The sequence below is a fragment of the Anolis carolinensis genome, chromosome 6 (genome assembly GCF_035594765.1).
Source record: "Anolis carolinensis isolate JA03-04 chromosome 6, rAnoCar3.1.pri, whole genome shotgun sequence".
NCBI lineage: Eukaryota > Metazoa > Chordata > Lepidosauria > Squamata > Dactyloidae > Anolis > Anolis carolinensis.
Window position 1 is genome coordinate 47915747 of NC_085846.1, and position 25896 is coordinate 47941642.

The 25896-nt window shown below is 40.2% G+C and overlaps 1 protein-coding gene across 2 annotated transcripts in view; it reads left to right on the forward strand.

Moving 5' to 3' along the window:
* The first annotated feature begins 12533 nt into the window (after positions 1–12533).
* col15a1 (collagen type XV alpha 1 chain) overlaps positions 12534–25896 on the forward strand; it is a 153706-nt gene continuing 140343 nt past the window's right edge. The window contains exons 1-2 of one of the 2 annotated variants that reach the window (XM_008112981.3): positions 12534–12795; positions 12883–12965. In XM_008112981.3, coding sequence (XP_008111188.2) covers positions 12785–12795; positions 12883–12965 — 94 coding nt within the window. In that variant the 5' untranslated portion in view covers positions 12534–12784. The remainder of the gene's footprint in view (positions 12796–12882; positions 12966–25896) is intronic. The other variant, XM_008112980.3, reaches the window with a different exon arrangement.

Here is a 25896-nt window from a genome sequence, read left to right on the forward strand (position 1 = left end):
GTCAGCGACTCCTCTAGTCTTTTTGATTCTTCTTCAAACTCCATTTCCATGCTACTGCTGGCTTTATCTCCAACGCTGACACATATTGACATTTTTTTGAGTTTCTGCAAAAAAGGTTTGGGACTGGATGGTATCCTTTACCACTCATCTATTGTAATTTTGGGGGCTCAATATGAGGGTTCCCACTTCTTGCTTCCTTTGTCATTCTGCATACTGTGTTTTCTTCTGTGTTGTCAGTGGCATTGTTTTATAGGCTGGACTCTGCTGGCGCCTGCCTTTTCTTCTAGTTTTCTGTTGTCTGCCTCCTCCAGGGAGGACTTTCTGGCAACTGAGCAATTGTCAAAGCTGTCTTGGTCCACATCCTTAGTTTGTATGAGCAGTTGTGTTTTCCCTATGCCCACTATCCACACTCTGCAAACAACATCTACTGTCTGTAACAACTTCATAAGATCTGTCTCTCATTAGATTCTGAATGATGACATTTTGTCACTGTTTACTGACTGAACTCATCTCATCTCTTTTGCAGAGCAGCATCTGGTCTCTATTTGTGTTGTTATGCTTTGTGCATTTTCTCTTTTAATTGTTGACACTTTAAGTTAGTGACACCCCATCCATGTGGAGGTGTAAGAAGCAATCTCTCATAGGGCTTATTCAGAAAATATATTGAAATATTAAGACTTGCCAGTTCTTTTTTTGTTTGTTTTATTTTGTTTGGATATTCCTGATTTTGCATCCTAGCTCTTTCTCAGGTTTCCCATGCTCCCGCTCTCATGGTCCCCCCCCCCCAAATCATGTGTTATATCCAAATTCAGGTAGAATTTCATCAATTTCCACTGAGATATTTAGCAATATTATGCTATTTAGGCATTAGGAACATTTCTTTTGTTGTGAGCATTTATCTTTCCCTTATTTAACCTGGGTTGAGTTTGGATCCTGGAAACAGTTATTGTGTTTCTTGGCTATGGTGAATTTAACCATTTCCGGTATAACACTAACAGACAACCATGTAGAATTCATATGATTAATTTAAACTAACCTGGAGAAAAGGAATGAAAAATTCTTGGTAATGCCAAGCATTTCCTGGGAAAAGTTTGGGAAGGGAAAAATTCTGTTAAGGTTAGTTTATTATTTGCTTAATTTATACATTGCCCTTCTCACCATGGGGACTCAAGGTGGCTAACAACCACACACTTTGGTCCCCATTTAAAACAAAACCATGATACAGACACCTACTATTAACTTGGGAGTCCACTGATCTTTTGGCAGTTCCCATGACTCACAAAGTGACTTTTGGAATAATGTATATAGAGATAAGATTTTTATGGCAAAAGTTTGTTAATTGAATTGACCCCACCATGGCTGGATGGCCATCTGTCGGGGGTGCTTTGAATGCGATTTCCTGCTTCTTGGCGGGGTTGGACTGGATGGCCCATGAGGTCTCTTCCAACTCTACTATTCTATGATTCTATAATCAATTAAAATTTAAATAAAAACAAAACAAAACAAAGTAGGCTGGGAGGAGGGAGAGGAAGGGATTTCCCCTCTCCCACTCTTAGCCTGCCTTGCGAGTCATGGTTTCTACTTTTTCCATGTCCTTGTTCAATAAAGAGCCCAAGGAATCCGGGATAACTGGATCTCCATGCTATTTTCAAACATTCTCTATTCAAGCCTTCTGTCCGAGCTTCTGGCTAGAGCTACATTTCACTGTTCTCTCCTTTGAAAAATCAAATACCTGCTCCTGCTGGTTTTTCTTCTAAGTCCTATACATTTGATCACAATCCTAAAAAAAAAACTTTGAATATGTTTTGATGGATTTTAACAGAATTTTTAATGCTGTTTGTGTTTAAATCTGTTTTAATGTTTGTATTTTTGTTTATTTGAAATTGGATACCAATGTTTTTATGTCAAGCCACTTTGAGTCCCCTTTGGGGAGATAAAGAGGGGTATAAATAAATAACGTAGTAACATGAATAATAATATTCCTATTGATTCTGGAGCACGTTTTAGACTATACAGAACACAGAGTTTGCACAGGGCATTGGCCTGACCTTGTAGGTTTTCCCCAACATAAATAAAAACAGGATTTTGTAAGCACTAAACAATTCCCTTCATCTTGAAGAAGTTCTGATGTACTGGATGAGCAGACAGCAAAGAGGAATTATTAGGATTGAATAGTAAGATTTGGTGTTGTCTTGACAAAAATGTCTTCATTCAACAAGGGTGCATAAGAGGAGTGGGGGAAAGATTCTTCACAGAGACTTCATTTTTCTGTGGCATTGCCTCGGGATGAGATAGTTAAATGAAGCACATACTGAAATACCACAGCATCAATGTCCAGCTGCCAACCCATTATTGAAGTAACATCTATTTAGATGGAAACATTTTATTAGCTATCAAGCAAACCTTTGGCATTTTATGCATTATTTTTAGTGTAAGCAAGCCTTTGGTTTCCAATGTATAAGCTTTGAAGTCTAGTTCAGTGCAATACATTTTAAATATTGATGGACCAAGCACGCTCCCCTGAGGCATGCTATTCTTCTGGTTTCACCAACTGCCTCTTTGACCCTGGAACTCAACAAAAAGCTCCTGTTTTGTAGCAGATTTCCTATGAAGCAGGTGATGTGGTAATTGATGATTTACATCATAAGCCACTGACAGATCTATGAAGACAGCTAGCTCCTGTAATCTGCTGTCTTTCAAAACCATTTTCTATGTGCTGAGTCAGGTTCAGCACTTGTGGTGTGCAACTTTTCTCTTTCCTGAAACCAGCTTGCTGTGGGATCATACATGGCTCTAATTTTTCCATAATTCTGTGCAGATTATGTCTTTCCAGAGCTTTATAAAGATGGCACAACAAGCTTTTTGGTTCATTACAGTGTTTGCTTGGTTTCAAAATAGCTGTGACTTGTTTTCTTCCAGATTTTAAGGATCTGACAGGATGCAATGCAGTTGTTCATCAGCTTTAGCAGCGAGCACTTTGCTTTTGGGCAAATTTAATTTGTTCCATCCATAGATCATCCATGCCAACTACTTTGCCATTTTTACATTTAGTGAGAGCCATTTCCAATTTGGTAGGTGAAAAAGGTTCAATAAGGTTATTGTTTTCATTATCTGGTTGTCTGTCTATTGGTTTCTTTCCTTGTTTGGAGGCAAGGTTGGGTTTCCCATTCTTCAGAAGTTAATCTGATCTGCCATTATGTTGGCATGGGTATTAATTTTTGAGGGATCATTGCTCAACCGTCTTAATAGCCTCCAGTCCTTCTGACTGCTCCTGCCCGTGTTGACTTCTGTTATCAGCTTTATCCACTGTTTTTTGTGGGCTTCAGACAAAATGCTCTGCACTCCCTGACAAGTTTGCTCACTAAATGGGTCTTCATCGTGGAGCCAGTATTGTGGATACTCGCAGGAACTCCTCAGCAAGCAAGAGTCCAAAAGTGGCAGGTTATAACCCAGAACCTTGCAATCAGTGGCTGATCCCAGATGAGAAACTCCCCCCTGAGCACACAGAAGACTGTCTGACATAGAAGACGTTGAATAAACTGTGCTTTGGCACCATGAGATGCAACGCTAACCTTAAGAAATAGGGTTACAAAGTAGAGTCCATGACATGCGATTATGGAGAAGAGCAAACCACAGACCACTTACTAAAATGCAGTCTGAGCCCTGCCTCATACACAATGAAGGACCTTCTTATAGCGACACCAGAGGCACTCAAAGTGGCCAGCTTCTGGTCAAAGGAAATTTAGTATAGTGCAAAGTTTATAACTTTGTTTGTAGTTTTTCTATACATTATAACTGTATTCTCAATTTGCTTCTGACACGATTAATAAATAAAGTGCAATACAAAATAATCTTAAAGGCAATTATAATAATTTATATAAAAATATTAAAAGAAGTTGTTCATATATCTTTTAAGCCTTCAAAGTCTACTCTGCCACTTCAGTTTCAACACATGGTTCCTCTCCAATCATCCAGTCTGCTGTTATATCATTTAAACATTGAGATGTATTTATGAATAAAGCAAAGCAAAATAAGAAAAATAGAACAAAGTCATGAAAATGATTTTTACAGAGAAAGTCACTCAATAGTCACAAGGTCTAAAATAAATCCCGATTAATTACAGTTTTCCAGTAGCTATCCATAGGTTTTAGGCTAATTGCAGTAAACGTAGAGAATCACTGGGTGTGATCCCATGATCAGGAATACTAAAAGAGAAGGGAGTAGATGATGGATGGGAGTTCCTTAAAAGTTAAATATTGGAGACACAATTACTAACAGTTCCAATGAACTGGATAAAGAACCCAGAATGAATGTCTAAAGAACTTTCAACTGAGCTAAGATTTTTAAAACAGAGATGTAGAATGGGAAAAGGGAGAAATCAAAAGAAAAATTGAAATTAACTGCCAACATATGTAGGGGGAAACTCAGAAAAGCTAAATGTGGTCATTGCCAGTGGTTCTGAGATTACATCTGCCAGTTCTTTCCGTAGTCTTTGATGTAGTTCATCTGGCCCTGGAGAATTTAATACATTAAAAGTAGCCATGCATTCCTGTACTACCTCTTTACTTATTCTGTGCTGTATTCCCTTAGCTGCATCATCTGCTTCATCTTCCTCAGGTTGAGCACTGTTTTTCTTTTGGGAGAAAACCAAGGCAAAAAAGCATTGAGTATTTCTGCGTTTTTTGTCCCTTGTCGGCATTTTATCATCTTCTCAATATAGTAGTCATATTTTGTTCTTCCCATCATTTTCTTGTTCTTCTTTGTATTGACTTGTTTATTTTTATCCCACCTTTCTCCTGACAGAGGGATTCAAGGCAGCTAATTCAAGGTGGCTAATAATAATAATAATAATAATAATAATAATAATAATAATTTTTATTTTTAACTCTCTCTCTCTCTCGCCCCAAAGGGATTCAGGATGGCTTCCAGAAAACAAGAATAGTAAACATTCAATGCTATAAGGTAAAGGTAAAGGTTTTCCCCTGACTAAGTCCAGTCGTGACCGACTCTGGGGGTTGGTGCTCATCTCCATTTCTAAGCCGAAGAGCCGGTGTTGTCCGTAGACGCCTCCAAGGTCATGTGGCTGGCATGACTGCATGGAGCGCCGTTACCTTCCCGCCAGAGCGGTACCTATTGATCTACTCACATTTGCGTGTTTTCGAACTGCTAGGTTGGCAGGAGCTGGGGCTAACAGTGGGCGCTCATTCCGCTCCTGGGATTAGAACCTGGGATCTTTTGGTCCGCAAGTTCAGCAGCTCAGTGCTTTAACACACTGTGCCAACAGGGGCCTCATTCAATGCTATATACAATTGTAAAAATAAAAATGACACAATGCAAATTAAAAACACAGCAAACACGTTATAATTTGAATATAAAATTTAAAAACAATTAAATCTTTAGTGTTGTGAAGCATAAAACATTAAAATACCATTAAACCTACATTTAAAAGCTACACAACCACCCAACATCCCACTCAGCTTGCTTTTCATCATTCCAGCGATACATTTTCATCTGCCTGTGAAAGACAATCAAATATGAGGCCATCCTTGGCTCTTTTGCTACAAACATAACCGGCATCTTTCTAAATGACTTGAAGGATGGAATAGAGGGTATGCTTATCAAATTTGCAGATGATACCAAATTAAGAGGTAGGATTTAGTCTTAACTTTAAATAAGTTATTTATTATGAGGAAGCCTATCTCCAAAAGAAGTTCAGCACCATGGATAGCTACTATAAATGCCACACTAAAATTCTGAACTGATTCACCATAGCCACTAGCTATCACTCTCATATGGAAAAGATTCCATGAAAAAACTATCACCGTATAATGTCTAATTTGCAAAACACACTAGGGCAGATCACTAACATATTATAAAATAGGTAAGCTTTTGCTCTGGAACCTTCGCCATTGGTCTGAGTGTTACAGGATTTGTAACGGGAGTATACATTAATTGTGTAAGTATGACAAGACATCCAGACTGTTACAAAATCTTGCCATTGGCATGAGACCAAAGTGCTTACCATATGTTGTGCAAAATATCTATCAAAACTTGAAGCTAAGTACTTTCTGTCCTCCCCTGCCCCTCTGCACACACAAAGCCACAATTACCTCATGCAGTGCTGATATTTTTACAAGTCCATGCACCATAACAACAGTTATTACCAGGAAAATAGCATAGAGCTCAGAAGTGAGAAACACAAATTCACCCCTGTCTCTACAAGCAGTAAGGGGAATAGTACAGAGTGAAAATTCTCTTTGGCTTGCAACTGGTGAAAGGCAGAACTAACAATGAATTAAAGAAACCCTAATGATTGAAGATGATTCAAAATGGGCAACTGGAGCACTTCAAGTATGAAGTAGAATAATAATTTCTGTTTCTCTCTGTACCTGTTCATTTGTTATATGCTGGTGTCCTCAAAATCATTGTGTACATATGATTATATTTGTCTTCCGCCGTGTTTAAGTCAGAAATTGTAGTTTTGCATTTGTACATTTCTGTTGACCTAATTTGAGAGGTCTAGCTGCATTTTTTGTATTTTTGAGAGCTGGTGCTATTGTGGGAAGTCTGAGCTCAAAGGCAGATGTTTAACTACCAGTGTTGTAGAAAAGAAAACATTCCAGTTGCTTTCAAGGCCAGATGTACACAACAGATAGCCCTTCTGGGAAGAGGAAAAAATCTCCAGACAAACACTAAATTAAAGCAAAAGACATCCAAAGGGATTGTTCCTCTTTATATCTGGAACAGTCTGAAGTCGTGAAGATAATAGTGTAAGTCTTCATTGCGAGTGTAGTTCCTCAGGCCACTGCTGTCTACTTTAAATTATTATTTTAATATTATATTACGTATTTATTTTTAATGTTACAATAATATAACATATATACAATATAATTTACAATAATATATAATATATTGTATATGCACATAATATTAATAATATTATTTTGTAATACAATATAATAATATTAATTATATGTTATATATTACATGTAATAATATATATTACAATATATTTATATAGTACAATATAGTAATTTATTGCCAGTATTGTGCTATGCTAATAATATATTGTATGCAAATGTAATTTGTAAGCCGCTCTGAGTCCCCTTTGGGGTGAGAGGGGCGGGATAAAATGTATTAAATAAATAAATACATATGATAATATAAACTTTTTTTCAAGTTGATTTCTGTCACTTGCTGTTGTGAGATCTATGGGGTGTAGAATCAGTGAATTTCTGGGATTTCTGGGAGTTGTAGGCCAAAAACATCTGAGGACCCCAGGTTGAGAACCACTGCTATAAATGGAGGGAACCGTCTTACTTCATTCCCTACTGTTGAGGTTCATCTTCTGGGAAGGCCAGCCATCCCACGTCCTTTCTCCATCTTTCCCCATCTTTGCCTATCTTTTGCTGTTTGGAGTCAAGTAGCACTCAACTCCTGAAAATACATTCTGGGCTCCGTTTCCATGCATTGCGGAAATCGAGTCCTACCAGAAGTGCCCATACATCATGTGATGGCCTCTGTGGGACTCTGTTTGCAAAGCACATAGAAACGGAACCCAGAATGTGTGGGATATGATCCTTAGATTTTCAGAAGAGGTTTTACCAGCTGTTGCAGTTCTAAGCAATGCCAGACGGAGGATATATCTTAAGGAAAGAAGTGACCAATGTACATGTTTTGAACTGGTTGCTCCAAAATGGCCGGAGGCCCTGAGCTATGAGAACAGCAGTGCCCAAGCTATTGACCACTAAGGTCACTGATGCTTATATCAATATGATAGATAGATAGATAGATAGATAGATAGATAGATAGATAGATGATAGATATTGTCTGTTGTATAACATAGTAAGGTAATATATTTGCTGAAAGCTAATATAATACAGTAGAGTCTCACTTATCCAAGCTAAACGGGCCAGCAGAAGCTTGGATAAGCGAATATCTTGGATAATGAGGAGGGATTAAGGAAAAGCCTATTAAACATCAAATTAGGTTATGATTTTACAAATTAAGTACCAAAACATCATGTTTTACAACAAATTTGACAGAAAAAGCAGTTCAATACACAGTAATGTTATGTTATAATTACTGTATTTATGAATTTAGCACCAAAATATCACAATATATTGAAAACATTGACTACAAAAATTGCTTGGAGTCTCACTTATCCAGAAGCTTGGATAAGTGAGACTACTGTAGTTTATGTTTTCCCTAGCAGTATGCTCCACAACTCAAAATGGTTTGCACATTGCTGGCATGTAGTGGTTTTCATGACAATATGAGACTCTTAGCCTTGTGTTTTCAAACAATATCTTACTTTGCCTGTGTTTTCTAGTTGTGTTCATTCCCTGTGTTGGATTCCACTGGAGCTGACTTTTACCTGGAAAATGAGTGCTGGAAAAATGGGTGGGGTGTCTGTGGCAGTAGAATAAAAATAGGAAAAGAGACTGAAGGATGTATTCCAGAACTGAATCCAGTTTGGCAGCAGAAAAAAATTGTGGAAAGGAAGGGAGGAACAGCCTAAAGTTATGTATGTTGGAACATAAAAATACAATTTTATTTTTGTCAATCTGACAGAAAAAAATTATACAGGCTGATTTAAGCTCTGAACTTCCAGTATCGAGGTAACCTCAACAAAAGGGACAACTAGCATCTGAAAGCTAACAATGTCAAAGGGATAACTATTCTTGTCTCTTTTATGATTTGTAGAAGAGAAAAATTTAGACAAATATGTTGTATGAATAATAATTCCTGCATTGTAAGAAAATGTCCTCATGTGACTATTCTAAAAGGACCTTGATGCTTAAGTCCCATTAATTCAAGGAAACGGCTGTCTGCTCTACAGAATTTGATTAATTCCAAGAAATCATTGCCCACTCCTTTTACTGGATGTTGAGGAATCAACAATAGAGTGGATAATGGTGAAATGCTAGCTCCTGGATTGCACTGATGAGACCTTATCAGAATATATTTTAGTTTGCCATAACATTAAACATCAAGGATGTGAACACTTGGAAGAAAATCCATGACTTAATGCATGGAAACCAAGTTGAGAGCCTTGGGGCAAAAACAAAAAAAACCCAAATGCTCAAATGTAAGTTGAGTTGTGCCTGGCTTGATAGGTGAAAAGATCTTAGTAGATCAAAATCTGCACTTCAACGATCAAGGGAACAAACAGCCAAAATCGCAAAACAATTCTGGAAATGCAATGTCTTGATCTAGTATTAGTATCTCTCCATTCTGCTTTGGTCAGACTTCATTTGGAATAATGTTCAAGGAAGATACGAGCAAGATGGAATATCTTCAGAGAAGGACACTAAGATGGTCTGAAAATAAAGCCTGATAAGGAATGACAGAGTATGTTTAGTATGTAGAAGTGGTGATATGACGGCAATCATAGAATCATAGAGTTGGAAGAGACCTCGTGGGCCATCCAGTACAACCTCCTGCCAAGAAGCAGGAAATCTTTAAATATTTGAAGGGTTGTAATGTCAGAGATGGAGCAAGTTTGTTGTCTGCTATGCCACAGGCCAGGATATGAATGAATAGATTCAAATTGCAAGAAAGGAAATTAGACCAAAACATTACAAAGACCTTCCAGACAGTAATAGCTATTCATCTGTTGAATATGTTGCCGTGGAATTTTATGACATGAGGCAAGCAAACTGGCATTGCAACTATGACAGTTCCTATCACACAACACTTATGCATCCTGCTACTGGTTTGCCTCTCCCTTGTTCCTGGTGATTGTTCCATCTCTAAATATTGATACGTAAAACCTGTCCATAGCTCAAAATCCTGCTGTGCTGATATAACATGACATCAGGGATTGGGCTTCCCCTCTTCCTTTTCCCCTCGCTATTCCAATCTGTCTGTTTTGTTTTGTTCTGTTTTTGTTTTTAATGATAGAATTATGCAACTACATACAAATGAACAATTTTGTCTAAAAATTTAAAAAATAAATTTTATAACTGCAGTGGTGCAGTTATAAGAGTATCTGGAAGTATAATCACAGGATCACGGAGGGGCAATTCACTTTCCACTTTCATTGGGGAGGGGTACTTTTAAGCCCTGCAAAACTTGCATTCAACTGTATAACAAACTACATATTCTTAAAAAAAACTTATTTCCGTCATCCTAATCAATTCAAATGTGTGCATAAATACCTGCTATGTTTCAGAAGAGCCCCAGTGAAGCACTTCTATCTACTTGACCAGTTTCCTACTAGCACAACAACCTGGGATGTCATGACAATCAGTCAATAGGATTTGCTCTCTGTCAGCCACTTATGTGCCATTTTTTTCCTTTGACAGACTCATATTTGAAAAGATCATACAGCTGATGAAGAAATAAAAAGATCAAGATACAACAGCTGAATGATGCAACGAATTATTGGCAGCCCAACTTGAGATGGCTTAAATCAAAGCAGAAACAGACCTGTTGACCCACTCAACTGATGAAAAATTTGGCGCAACGATGACTAGACATTAACAGGTCAGTATATCCAAACTTTTGGTAGACTTACCTGCGTGAAGACCACCAAATTTATGGCAAACTTCCTGAAAGACTTCTGATGTGAATCTCCTTCCAGCCATACCTTTGTTAGTCGTCCCCGGTGATGAAGTGTGTTAAAGCACTGAGCTGCTGAACTTGCAGACCGAAAGGACCCAGGTTCAAATCCCAGGAGCGGAGTGAGTGCCTGCTGTTGCTCCAGCTTCTGCCAACTTAGCAGTTCGAAAACATGTCAATGTGAGTAGATCAATAGGTACTGCTCCGGCGGGAAGGTAACGGTGCTCCATGCAGTCATGCCGGCCACATGACCTAAGAGGTGTCTATGGACAAAGTCGGCTCTTTGGCTTAGAAATGGAGATGAGCACCAATCCCCAGAGTCGGACATGACTGGCCTTAACATCAGGGGAAACCTTTGCCTTTACTAAACTTCCCATGGGCAGCCAGCTCAGCCAATTAGGGAGCTGAGCCGGGGTTCTTATCTGGCAGGAACTTCTCCTGCCACCGAGGGGGCTTCTGGGAAGAAGAAGCATCCTCTGCTGCCATGGTGGCCAGGAAGGTACCCAACTGCCACAATCTCTCCACCCGGTAAGTCGGGCAGAGCATTGTTGCTTCCATCCATTGACAACCAACAACTATGACATGGGAATTCATTGGAAGATAAATATCAATCTGAATCTTCTACATAAGCCTTGCACTCCTAATCCAAGAGTTGATAACACTCTGGTTTCTCTGTTCAAAGTCCTTAAGTCTTCAATGAAGGAACTGTAGAAAAACTAGTTTTCCATATGGTAACATCGCTACATCTTGACATCACATCAGTACCAGTCGCAATTTCTGATCCATAGTTTTTTCTTAAAGGCACCACCTGTAGAGTTATCCCCTTCTAGTTTTGGGAAAGCTCCAGAGCAAAGGAGAATTTGCTTTTGCCTCCTGATGCTGGGATCTAGCATCCTAGAACACTTTCTGTCTGGGTGACGAAGACTGACACTGAACATCAGAAGACATAGTGTGACATCCGGTGGAGGCCACACCCGCAACTGGGGTGTCAAGTATTGCTGGATGCTTCCACCCTAATATGGGAGGCTTCCCGTTCAATGCTTTCTTCAATGAAGCCAGCACGGGACCTCCCCACAAAAGGCAACACTTTCCCCATGTGATGGGGAAAGGATTGCACAGAGGAAGCTGCATGTGGGGCAACAGATTTGCCCCGCTGCTCCCTCTTTCCTTAGGGAAGCCCAGTGAAGTGGGACCCTGGGCTTTCTGATGAGGTCCTATGACTTGCCTAATATCACCCAGTGCGTTTCCATAGCTGAGTTGTAATTTGAACTCTGGTCTTATAGAGTCCTGGTCTAAAAGCCAAGCTTGTTCAAATGTATTTACCATATGTTTTTACATCTTCAGATGATGTACCACAAACTCTTAAAAGGAAGAAATTAAATTATCACACCACTTTTTTTTTCCACGTCAGGAGAAACTTGAGTTGCTTCTGGAGTGAGAGAATTGGCCGTCTGCAAGGACATTGCCCAGGGGATGCCCGGATGTTTTTGATGTTTTACCATCCTTGTGGGAGGCTTCTCTCATGTCCCCGCATGGAGCTGGAGCTGATAGAGGGAGCTCATCCGCACTCTCCCCGGGTGGGATTCGAACCTGGCAGACTTCAGGTCAGCAACCCAACCTTCAAGTCACTTAGTCCACTATGCCATCTGGGGATACACCACTGAAAAGTACCTATCTTTCATAGAGGACGTCTGCTGTTCTGCTTCATCTGCATTGGGACAGGATTTGTCACAATTTCCCAAACAGCAGCGGTAGCAGCACTCACACATATCAAACAGAAAATTAAACATTTATGTTACTATGGACATATAATAACCATAAAGGCAGGGTTGCTTCTAACGGCTGAATGAGACATGGATGATATATCCCTGTGTGTGGTGGCATATAACTGTCATTAGATGGGATGTTTGAGGCCAAACAGCAAATAGGAGGAGCGTGAGGTCCTGGCCTCAGCTCTGAGGTGCAGAATGAGAAACTGGAAGATGGTAGTTGTGTGAGGAAAACTTAGAAGGAGTCGGATTTCAGTGCTGGAGCCTGACTTGTAGGATTGCAGTGACTCACAGAGAGCCGGCCTGAGTGAGAGCTGCCTTTGTTCCACTTGCACTGAAGGGCGGGTGAGGGAGAACCCAAAAGCAGCCGCAGCCGCCGCCTCTGCCTTTTGCTTTCTATATGCAGACAGCTGGAGCAGTCTCTCCCCCTGAATACCTGGTTTTACAAAATGCCCTTTAGGTAAGAATCCTGGTCTTTTTAGTTCATCTGAACTTTTTCATTTCTCCTCTCTTTGGCTTCATTTCACTTTTCCACTTTTTTCTCCAGCCATTCTCAGAGGCCATGGACTTTGCTTCTGCTACTTTTGGGTTCATCGCTCCCTACTGCTCTACCAACTCAGGTCATAGAAGGTAAGAACCTCCTCTTTTTCCCTGCTTTCCTATTCTGAGGAAAGTGGCCTGGAAAGAGCTTCAGGAATTGTGCAGTGATTTGAAAGTAAGAGATGCAAAAAAGTTTTTGGTGTTTTTTTTTTGGCTGGACAACTTGACAGGAGTTGCAGGAATTTCAGAAAAGCTAAAGCTGTCATTCATTCTGGCACTTGAAGGAGTCTAACTGCAGCTGGCTTGAAAGGACTAGCAATGCTCGTTCTCTGGTGAGATGTCATAAAAGTAATAGCACTGGCTCTGCAGTCTAAATGTGTGTATACAAGAGTAAGTCTTTGGTGAAAGACTTAAAAAAAGTTTTCAATGCTTGTCATGTGTATTTTGAGTTGGTGTGTGATGCATCCTTGAGTTTTCAAATGTTGGAGAACAAGCATGGTGTGGTGGTATGAGTGTTGGACTATGACTCTGGACACCAGAGTTCATATTTCCCCTAAGCCATGGAAACCACTGGATGTCTTTAGGCAAGTCACACACTCTCAGCCTCAGAGGAAAGCAAAAGTAAACCCGCTCTGAAGAAATCTTGTCAAGAAAACCACATAATAGGGTTGCCTTAGGGTCACTGTAAATTGGAAATGACTTAAAGCTACACAACAACAACAACAACAACAACAACAATTACTGTGTTAAATAAACAAAAATTGGTAGAGGACAGAGGTATGCCTGTGTGAAGCATGCAAGATATCCCAGGTTTGATCTTTAATCTCTTTTTAAATTGTGTTTTCTTCACCTTTCTTTACAGAAGGGTTTTATCTTTCTTCAGAGTACACAGGGACAAGAAGAATTTTTAAATTAATTTCAATGGATGTATGTTAGGTCTTTCCCCAGAGAGAAAAGTTGTTTCTATTTATTTTCATTTTTCTTGTAATAATATTTCATGGAAGGCTCATCAGAGAATGTGACTGGTCCAATCTTACCCAGTAAACATTTTATGAGTGAGCATGGATTTGAAAACTACAACTGTGGAGGATTGATGGGCTACAACCTTTTTAGAGAGGAGTGGGGAAACCTCTTGGGACACATTGTCACTGATCATGTAGGTCAATGTAGTTGTGGATCAGCCTCATGGCCACCTTCATGCAGCCTTGCCCCATGTTAACCAAAGTCATGTCCCAGGATTTAGGCTTTTCCCGGGAGACCTCTTCACAGTATTTATTTATTTATTTACAGTATTTATATTCCGCCCTTCTCACCCCGAAGGGGACCCAGGGTGGATCACATTATATACATATAGGGCAAACATTCAATGCCCATATACACATAGAACTGTGACAGAGACAGGCGCAGAGGCAATTTAACCTCCTGAGGGGATGTTCGATTCTGGCCACAGGGGGGAGCAGTTGCTTCACCATCCACTGTGATGGCACTTCCTCATTCCAACGCCACAAATTAGTTAAATTTGCCTCCCCACTTTATAAGTGGTACCTTATTTCCTACTTGATAGATGCAACTATCTTTCGGGTTGCTAGGTCAGCAACGAGCAGGGGCTATTTTTTATTTTTTAATTGACGGGTGCTCACCCTGCCATGGGCTGGCCTCGAACTCATGACCTCATGGTCAGAGTGATTTATTGCAGCAGGCTGCTCACCAGCCTGCGCCACAGCCTGGCCCAGTAGAGCTAAAAGAGTAGGTAAAAAGTGTGCACCCCACTTGAAATCCTGTGGCTTCCTCATGCAGAATTCTGAGGTTTGTAGTTTAGTGAGGCCCAGGACCTCTCTGGCTGACTAATTTAAAGCCCCTTCCCTAAACTACAAATTCCAGAATTCTGCAGGGGTCATCCAAAGGATTTCAAGTGGGTTGCAAACTCCTTGCCTACTCTTTAGCTCTAGTGTGATGAGGTCCGAGGCAGTGAGAATAATTGGGTCAGGGACATGGGATGGCAGTCCCCTGCTGCAACACACCACCTACCTTTTCGTTCATGTTTGCTACAGTGTCAGGCTGGAAAAGAAGGGGGAGAGGAGGAAGGCTTTTTGCTGGGAATAAGATAGGTAGCATATCATCACAGAGGGTGAGCATTTAGTGTGGTTGCTCAGCAGCATCAAACAGCATTTGTGTAGATAATAGGGATTCCTTTTCACCTCCTTTTCTAGGATGGCTGGTCAGTAGGGAGTGCCTCCTGCTTGCATGGTGGCTGAGGAACTCCCTATGAGGACTCCAGCCAGGCTGATCCAGCATACCAGATCAGGTCTGAATTTTGGTCTGTGTAGAAGCCTTAGTCTCTTCTGTACTGCATAGTGGAATTGGCAGCAGTGATTGTCACAAGGCATTGTTGGAGAAAGGAGGCAAAATAAAATACCTTTTCTGTACTAGCCTTCTGCCAAGGTTTGTCTGATGATTTAGCAAGCTTGATACTAACTTTCTCATGATTAAGGACTTTATCACACGGGGTCCAGAAACATGGGGACAGCAGGAAAAACTGTAGGGCAGAGTCCAGCTTAATCCCCTTACCATTGTGGGTTGTGGGCTGCCATCCCACGACATTTTCGTGCTGTCCGCAAATCTTTGCATGCTGTCCCCAGCTTCTTCAATGAGGATAATTGAAATAGTTAATATGTGGTCACAAATACGTTATTAACTAAGAACTTGTTTTCCTTATTGACATACTGGTTACACCTATCAATATTTCTTATAATCAGTGATTTGGTTGACTATTTTCTTCCAGCAAAAGCCATAAAATTACAAAGAGAGATGAAGCTGTAACAAGCTGCTGATATAGATTCCCCATCTTAATTAAACGTTTCCTCTCCTTGCAAGACCGTTTTGCAGAATTTCCCATTCATGCATGGTTGTACATTGCTAAACAAGACTTCCATGTCAAAACATCTCCTTGCAGAATACATAAAATAGGGAAACAATTTTAATTACAAAATGTTTTTGCAACAGCAAAACCCATTTTAAGAACCTTGTCTGCATGCTGTTCAAGGATAGGCAACATGGGAACCACATGATGACATCATGTCTGCCACACACCCCCATGGCCAGCAAATGATTGGGAACAAAAACCAGTGAAAATGTAAACTCTCTTATACAAATACCATCATTTTATTTCCCCTATGTGAAAAAACCATGAGCTTTGAAAGTTAGCATGATGGATTTTGACCTCTTGTTTGACCTAATAAAATTTCACTAAAATATGGATTTTGGATTTCATTTTTTGGTTAACACATTCACTCATGCTTTTTTTTCTAAAACAAAATTCACCGTCACAGATTTACTAAGGATTAGCAAAACTGTAATGATCCAGGAGATTTTGTGTCGGCTCTGAAGCCTCTAAACCAATGCTTATTACGACCACATCAGACAGGGTTTGTTTTGGCAGCATATGCCAGTCCAGCAATAATTTAGCCGCAGAGTCCGATGCCTCCCATCCCACGATTTAATACTATTTCTAGCAGGGAACCATTATATGCCACAGTGCCAACACAGGAGGCTTCTCGTGTTGCACCAGAAACAATAGGGGGAAGCCGGACGGGCAATGCTTCCCCCTGTAGGATGGGGTTACTCGGGAGCTGGGAAATGTGGGGCATGGGCGACAGGTTCCACACACCCCCCGATGGATTCATCACAATTTGTGGCAGTTCCAGCAGCCTGTATGATAAGGTTGTTAACCTGCAGGTCCTGACCCCAAATAAGGTCCCCTTAGCTAAGTGTTGGGGTCATGACCACAGTAAAAGGTTTCTGAACACACACACACCCATTTACACAATTCTAAAAGCAAAAATATGCAGGCTTTACAGCAGCTTCTGCAGAAAATGCTTCAGGCATACTCCACTAAAAGAAAATCAGACTGTTTAGCAAACTTTGTAAATATTGATTTATTAACAGTAAATGATTTATTTTCTGTCTATTGTATTGTATTTTCTGTCTATTGTATATACAATAGACATCATGGAAGCACCCCCGGTCAAAGCATTTGCACCTCTTAGCCTATGTAATTACACGTGCCAGAGACTGCTGCAGTGTGATTCTCACAAGAGCCACAACAGGCACTGATGACTGTTGGACAGATCACAGGTCAATCTGATCCATGATGGCCATCAAGATTGCCCCCGAAAGCAGACTCCAAGGAAGAAACACAAGGCAAAAAATGAACACCCAAGCCCTTCAAGAGCCCTTTAAACAAGCTCTTCTCCAAACAACACTCAAGGATCATCTACCCATAGAATACCCCAAAAATGTTGAGGAACATTGGAACAAACTGAAGACCTCCATCATTACAGCTTGCGAAGAAACCATTGGATACCAAACTAAGAAACATCAAGACTGGTTTGACAATAATGACATAGAGATCCAGCAGTTAATTGATAAGAAAAGGAAAGCCTTTCAAACATGGCAGAGAGACACCAACTACACTGTTAAGAAAAAGATCTATGCTAGTGCAAAAGCTGAGGTCCAAAGAAGGATCACAGAACTCAAGAACACACCGTGGTGGACAAAAAAGACTGAAGAAATCCAATACTTGGCAGATATCCATGATGCTCAGGAATTTTTTAACGCCACCAAGGTCATCTATGGATCAAGAAATCACAGCGTACACCCTCTACGCTCATCAGATGGAACCAAACTTCTAAAGGACAAAAAAAATCAATCACATGATGTTGGAAAGAGCACTACCAAAACCTCCTGAATCGCAGCTCCAATGTGACCGAAGAGGTTCTCTCACATACCCCGCAACAGCAAACCAGGGATGAGCTTGCAGCGCTGTCTAGCTAGGAGGAAGTCAGCAATGCCATCAGCCAACAACAACAACAACAACAAAAACCAACAAAGCCAGTGGACCTGATGGGATCCCTGTTGAAATTTTTAAAGAGGGTGGACTTGAGCTGTCACAACAACTCTACCAGCTCATTGAAGAAGTGTGGGTGATCGAGAAAATCCCAACACACTTCAAGGATGTCACCATCATCACACTTTTCAAAAAAAAAAGGGATAGAAAAGACTGCAGAAATTATCGAGGTATCTCCCTTCTAACCTCATCTGGGAAAATCCTTGCAATAATCTTTGCAAAGTGCCTTCTATCTGTCTCAGAAGACACCCTCCCAGAATCCCTGAATTGCTTCCCTCCCTCCAGAGGAACAGTGGACATGATCTTCACTGCACAACAACTCCAAGAAAATGCAGGGAAAAAAATCAACCTCTGTACATGGCATTCATTGACCTTCTAAAGGCATTTGACACAGTGAATCACAGTGCTCTCTGGACCATCCTTCAAAAAAAAAAAAATAATATCGGATGACCTGACAAATTTGTGAACATCCTGAGGCTCCTCCATGATGACACGATGGCAACAGTCTTGGACAGCAATGGCTCCCAAAGTGACCAATTTAAGGTGGAATCAGGTGTCAAACAGGGGTGTGTTATTGGCCCAACCTTATTTTCCATCTTCATCGCTAGTAAATAGTCATAGCTTTGCAGGCTGTAATTTATGAAAACCTCAGTAGCATACGCCAGAAGCTTTACATATGTCTGCAGTTCAAAGAAAAATAGTGTCAACGCTTCTTGACTTCAAATGGCAGCATGACATTTGTCCGGTGGGAATAATCAGGTAACTCACCTTTGATCCTACATTTGAATTGGGAGCATTGTCATGTACTGTGCCAGAACTGATAAGGCTGCATTATTTTCTCAGTGTAGTGTCAGCCATTGACAATGACAGCAGCAAGGGTTCTTCAGTTCTGCTTTAGAGGTCTCTAAATGTGATTTTATATGTTTTTTTTGTCTATAGTCAGCATTCTTAGGTTACCACCCCAATTGTTGTAATTTCATATTTTGTGTTTCATCCTAATAATAGTGCTAGGCAAAGTGCCAAAATTCCCAACACTTTCCCCGCATTTAAAGTTTTTTACTGTGCTAACTTCTCAAGAAATGGTGCCTCTTTCTTTAGCAAATCTCACAATAGTGTGTATATTACAAAAAGCCTCTGCAATAACATATTCACGAAAGATGTTCTCTTGCACCCTCCGATTCAAAGAACTCACAGAGCAGCATCCAACCTATCACCCATCCATGCCAGCAAGTCCAGAATTGGCAGACTGCTGACATGGAAAAAAAATAAACTGGGTGAAATACAATTTATACAAGAGTGACTAATTCTCTGCTTTGGAAAGTGAAAGAAAATAAACGGCCATCTTCACAGCTATGTTAAAAATAGCCTCTAGAATAGTTGGTTCAGACATTTATCAAGACTTTTAAGAGCATTCCTTCTACAGAGGTTCTACAGAGTGACATGGAGTTCTCTGGATTCACAACCCAGTGCTGAATTCCTCTGGAAATGCAGCATGTTCCTGTTTTCTGAGGCCCTTGGGATCTGTTTGGCGATACCTCTGAACAATTTTAACTCCCCAGTGTCTACTGCAGGCCACGTAACATGCTGCCACTAAATGACAAACATGACTGATTTTGCTCTGAATAGACTGGGGAAAGAGGAGAGAGCCCAGCAGTGCAGCCCACTGGTTCTGAGATCCCATGTCAGATCACAATGCATTTTGCTTGTTAGAAAATATGAGAGAGAAAGAGTGAGTAGTGTATCTCATGAGCATAGTAATTAATTTTTGCAAGCAGAAAGTGAGCAACAACTTGCGGGATCTAGCAAAGAAATAAATCAGTCTTAATCTTTTTTGTAAAAACATATAAAACACAAGGAAGTTTTATTTATAAACACTGAAGCTCTATAACGTGCAGTCTTTAAACATGGGTGAGGAGAGGGCGGGACATAGAGAGATTGGACTGCAGGCTACAAATTGGAGGGAAACAAAATCATATTGCAGGAAAAGGGACTCATCTCATGACGTGGGGAACATGGGGAATCGTCTTCTTTCCATAGCTTTTCATTCAATTCCATGGATAAGGAAAATAGATAATCTATTCACCCCCATCACACATAATGTACTTTTGTCTGTTTCTGCTGTAATCCAGAGCTATCACACGGGCAAGTGTAGTCCCTGCCCATTCCTCGTTCTTCTTTTTTTGTAAAGGGAAGCTTTGCAATTGCAGAAGTCCAGAATCAAGATCTAAAAAAGGGAGAAATATAGCCACAGCAAAGTCGTGATATATTGAAATTGCGCAAGCCCTGAATAACAAATTATTTTAAAAGATTACCATAAAAATTTCATGCAAGTGGATTACTGGCAGGGAAAGGAGCACTGAGGCTCATATTGAGACCACCTATAGGAATGCTCACTCTTTAATGTCACTAAAACAATCTAACATAGGGGAATCTGACAGTTCCTATCCCATATGTAAATAAGCACATTTACCCATTTCTGCACAATTTGAAAGCTCTGAAGACTATTGCTATCCAACTCTTAAAACCTCAGTTTCTACGCACTTAAAACATATTTTTAAAGACTCAGTCCCACAGGGAACAGCCAGAAGTAGTTCTGCATCATATGATGCTTCCTTACAAACCCCTATTTCCCTCCCACTGCTCAGGGGTGTTTTTATTGTGCTTTTCCTGCATGGCAGAAGGGAGTTGAACTGGATGGCCCCTTGGGTTGCTCCTGTTATTATTATTATTATTATTATTATTATTATTATTATTATTATTATTATTATTATTATTACAAATGCTGAATAGCCATCTATTGGTGGTGTATTGATTGTGCTTCTCCTGCATGGCAGAAGGGGGGTTGGACTGGATATTCCCTGGGGGCTTCCACTGAAATACTGTTAAGTTTATGTTGATCAAAAGGTTGCCCATTCTTGATACACACACACACACACTTTATATATAATGTAAGATATTATATAATATATAAACATTTCTTGGGGCTCCACCACTTTGCTTCAAAAAGGGCTCCGCGGCTGAAAATGTTTGAGAACCCCTACCCTGGACTGATACAGACTTCACTTCCTTCCACCCATCCTTGCTTCTGTCTTCTTTTAGTCATCTTCCTCTCTTTCCCAAATATGTTGCTCACTCCAATAATCTTTCTCTCTATTGAAAAAATGTAGATACAGTAGAGTTCCGGTTATCCGATATAAACGGGCGAGCAGAATATTGGATAACTGAAACTTTTGGAAATAGGGAGGCCCTATTATCCCTCCTGGCAAGCCAGGTGTTTGCCAAAAGAGGTCTCGTCCCTCCAGCAAGCACCTGCACTTTGGAGAAACCTGGTGCGTGTTGCTAGGCAGCAACACGCCCCGGGTTTCTCCAAAGTGCGGGTGTTTGCCAGAGGGACGAGACTTCCTTTTGGCAAGCACCCAGATTAGGGGAGCCAGGTGCTTGTTGCTGCTTAGCAACATGTACCGGGTGGACTTCTCCAAAGTGCGGGTGCTTGCTGAAGGGATGAGGCTCTTCCCTTCGGCAAGCACCTGGTTTAGGGAAGCCCAGTGTGTGTTGCTAGGCAGCAACACTCCCCGGGCTTCCCTAAACCAGGTGCTTGCCGAAGGGAAGAGTCTCATTCCCCTGGCAAACTTGTCGGATAATACGGTAGGTCGGATAACCGGAAGTCGGTTAACTAGGACTGTACTGTGTTGAGGGTTGATTTTCTTGGTTCTCAAAGACCCAGGACTTCTAAAGATTCCAAATCTTGCCCAATTCAAAAACTGTTGACAGGGCAGTGTGTGTGTGTGTGTGTATCATATCTCATATATATATGAGAACTCTGACAAATAGACAAACCACCTTTCAAAAATGGCACCCCACTACTTCCCTAAAGTATGAGCATCAGAACCTGGTTGTGTTAGGAAAGTTCATGAAGGCTGCAAAGGAGAAAATGCTGCCCCCATGCCTTCTGCAGTTGCTCAGCCTAGGTTAACTTATTAGACCTAATACTCAGCTCCTTAGAAAAATTGAAATTCTGGGCTGTGAATATGAGCACTTGCAAGAGATAAGCTTTTTGGCCAGCTTGATTGCCGGCCAAAATCACTTTTTACATGCTAAACCCATAGGTTGCAACTGGTGTAAAAAAAATTCCAGGTTCCTTTCAAAGGATGGTAAGTATTCTTTTTAGATATCCATGGATATGTTACGTCACATACTGTATCTAGGTTATTTGGGACCTTTCTTTTCAAAGAGCTTAAATTCTTTCCCGTCAACATCTGTGTCTTATTACTGGCAAACCTACGCAGCAACTGCTGAGCAACAGTCAAGAGTAAATATTTGTATGTTTCCCTTCAATCTGTGCACCCACATGGCAGTGGTCAGTGGGCTGTTGACTTAAACTTTATCCTCCTGACCCAGAGATCTAATAATTCAGAATGGGCATTGTAATTTCTTTATCAGAACGATTTATCTCTGCTGCAGCACAATATACAACAACACTGCTAATGCTATCGCTCTTCTATAGCTCAGCTCTTCAAAATTGTTACTTTCCATACATACATAGCATACTCCTATCACACTCACCTACATGCTGTTCCAGCTCCATCTTTTTCTGTGAATGAGTTCCCTGAAATCTCTCTCAGTTGAACACTATCTGCACTACCTCATTCATATAAGGACTTGACATAAACAACAGATACTCTAAGGGGATTGTTGTTTATGTTGTTGTTGTTGATTATGTAAAAATGATTACTTTATGGAGTTCTATAGGGAGTTACTGAGTTATTTCCTGGGTTGTTTGTGTTTTTGCTCAAAAGTGCCAATACTGTGGGTGTAAATAAGAATGCATTAAGGCAGCCGTTTTCTGTATAAGAATAGGCATCCAGCCATGAATGTGTTGGAGCAGATGTTGAAAAAATGCCCAGGATTTATAATCCTCTTCCAAGAAAGGAAACAATGAGTACAATTATGCTTTGACTGTAAAAAGCCTGGATTAGCCTTCTAATTCCATCACTTTTCCATGCAGAATATTGTCCGCTTCTCCAGCCATCCACATTAAAACACGGGGCTTTATAGCTTTACGGAGCATCTTCAGGGTGTTACCAGCTGTGCTGGCTGATCATGAATATACAGTCTATCTAAATATCATAGCGATTAAAATATGTCCCTAGTCAAGAGCCAATGTTTGGAGAGGAAATTTGCTTCAGTTACAGAAGGCATATGATAACACCTGTGGAACAAATTTACTGAAGTAGACTGATTGTATTGTTTGCTGTTTTCAAAATGGATTATGTGTTCTTGCTGCACTTTGCATAGCAGAATGTGAATTGGCATCATTGGCGCACTGTTTCCAACTCACCTGCACTAAGTTTTAGGGATGGAAAGAATAGTTATAAATATTAAAACCAAAGTGGTGTTTCCTGTGATGTGGAGAATCTGAATGTGAAGTGCTTTTTTATTGCAAGTCAGGACACTTGTTGAAAAAAGGGGGAGCTGAAGAGAAAGAAACATTCTGCACAGTAGGGATAAGAAAAATAATACAATATATATGGCAAATGGTTAAAAAAACATATTTCTCAAGTGTTGTAAAACCCTATTGAGGAGAATCCTGGACTGACATGAAACTTAACCGTTCAGGCTATATTCTCCAAAAATTTATATGCAGCATTTTATGCCAAAAAGAGGGCCTTTTCTGCACAGAAAATAGCATGCTTGTGAAGAAACATTATTTTCAATATTGTTTGTCTAAATTTGTCTAAGGCCCCTTCTACACTGCCATAAAAAATCCAGATTATTTGCTTTGAACTGGATTAATATGGCAATGTAGACTGATATAATCCAGTTCAAAGCAGTTTGGATTTTCAGTTTTGGCAATTTGGTGTAGAAAGGCCCTAAATTTTGTGACCTTAGTTTTACTAATCTATGAAAACAGGGATTGAATTGCATTAAAATTAGCATCACAAACGGAAAGAAGAAAAACCTGATTGCCACAGAAGCAATAGAAAATAATAACATATTCAGATATTGTATCTGATAATGTCTTAGCATAATCCAGCATGACTCTCCTTAGAACCTTCAATCAGCCGCAGAATTGAAGAATTAAAATTGTGCAGTTTTCAAACAACTCTTAAAAGTAAATGGAATACTCAAAAATAGAAAAATATAAGGATATTTTTTTCTGGAAGTTTCATACATGTATACATTATGGGTTTAGTTTCTAATTTTAAAAGAGATGCATACACACAGTGGCGTATGTGCCCTATTCTGCTTTGGTCAGATCTTACCTGGAATATTGAGTCCAGTTTTGGGTGCCACAATTGAAGAAGAATATTGACAAGTTGGAACGTGTCCAGAGAAGGGCGAGCAAAATGATCAAAAGTCTGGAAGCCAAGTCAGTACAATTATGAACTTCCTAAATATGTGTTTTGTTTGCACAAATTTTTTGAAATGTACACATTTTTGTGTATCTTCTGTACATATGTGAGAAGCACACTGGAAATTCTGGAGAGGTACACAGAATTTGTCTTGTTGAACTCCCCTGCACCAAAATGCTCTATTTTATGTAATCCTGTAAAAAAGAACAACCAAGCCTGGATTTATTATTTGTTTATGACATTTTATACTCATCTGTAAGCAAGTTTTCCAGGCACCTCACCATAACCAACATGTACTTACTATGAACAATATTCAGTTGTGGATTTAAATTATAGAAAATCTCTTTTTAAACAAAGACGTTGTTGCTATGTATAATGTGAACAACTCACCCAGAGGAGAGATGTTGACAGAAAACCATCCTGGTTTATTTATTTATTTATTTATTTATTTTGTGCCAAAAGCATTGCATAAATAAACAAGTATAAAGCTGATTAAATAGGGTGAAAACAAGCAGCTAAATAATTTTAGACCAAAAACGGGCAACAGTGACCGCATTGTCTGTATCTTTAAAGAGTTTTTCCTCTGTTCATGAGGCAGGGCATTGTGGGCAAGCATACAGATTCTGAGCTGTTTGTTCTGCTCCATAGTCACACAAGGTGGTACTTCTAGGTAGTGCCATTTAGCCAACACCACTTCTGAGTCTGTTCAGGGACTTCCAAGTTACTCATTCTTGATTTGCCCCTGGAGGTAGACCCTCATGCAGGGTCATCCTGTTGGAATTGCCTTGTTTTGCTGTCTAGAGGGATAATCTTGCTGTTACTGGGGGAACATTACTGGGGGTCCTCGTGAAACTTTCCCTTGATTTGAGTCTACTAGGAGGAGGGGGATAGCCATGCAGAAGATGGCTTTCACAGTGTTCAACCTTATTTCTCTCACAGTTGGCAGCAACTTCCCATCACACATCAGATGGGGAGGGGTGCAATGCCAGCTAGTTTATAGAATCTATCAACAGGTATAGGCTTGAGACATCCTGCAATTATTCTATGTGTTTTGTTCAGTGCTATATTCATCTGCTTCATGCGGTCAGACTTGTATCAAACAGGCCAGGCATACTCAGCAGTTGAGTAAGACAAGGCCAGGGCTAATATTCTTATTAATTTTAGGTCTGCTCTCCATGCGCTACCAGTAAAATTTCACAGGATGTTATTGCGTGCAGCTACTTTGTGCTCGGTGTTCATACAGTGTTTCCTAAATGTTAGTGTTCAATTTAAGGTGACATTGAGATATTTAGGATGGGAAAAGTGTTCGAGCTCTTGGCCTTCCCAGGTAACTTTCAATTTCCTGTTGGCATCACGGTTACATAGGTGGAAAGCATACACTTGTCTTGGCAGGATTAGGCTGCAGGTGGTTATGTTAGTAGTAGCTCTTTCAGGGCATTAGTAAGCTGGTTTTTAACTGTTTCAAAGTCTTGCTTGTGTTGTTAAGCCAAGGTCCTCAGCATATATAAAGCTCTTTTTGAGTGGTGGTTGTGGCCACCATCCTGGTGATCTCATTATACTTCCTGTTCAATATTTAAATTGATCACAAACTGAAGCAAAAACAGCCTTCCCTCTGATCTATCTGTATTTGTAAGATGGAGAACAGGAGATCAATTGAAACTCACAGCCTGCAGTCTAATGACATCCACTGTACTACTAGAAGGTCTGAAGACTGGCTAAAACTCCACTGGGTATTTTACTGAAAGGATTTGTTCAGATATCT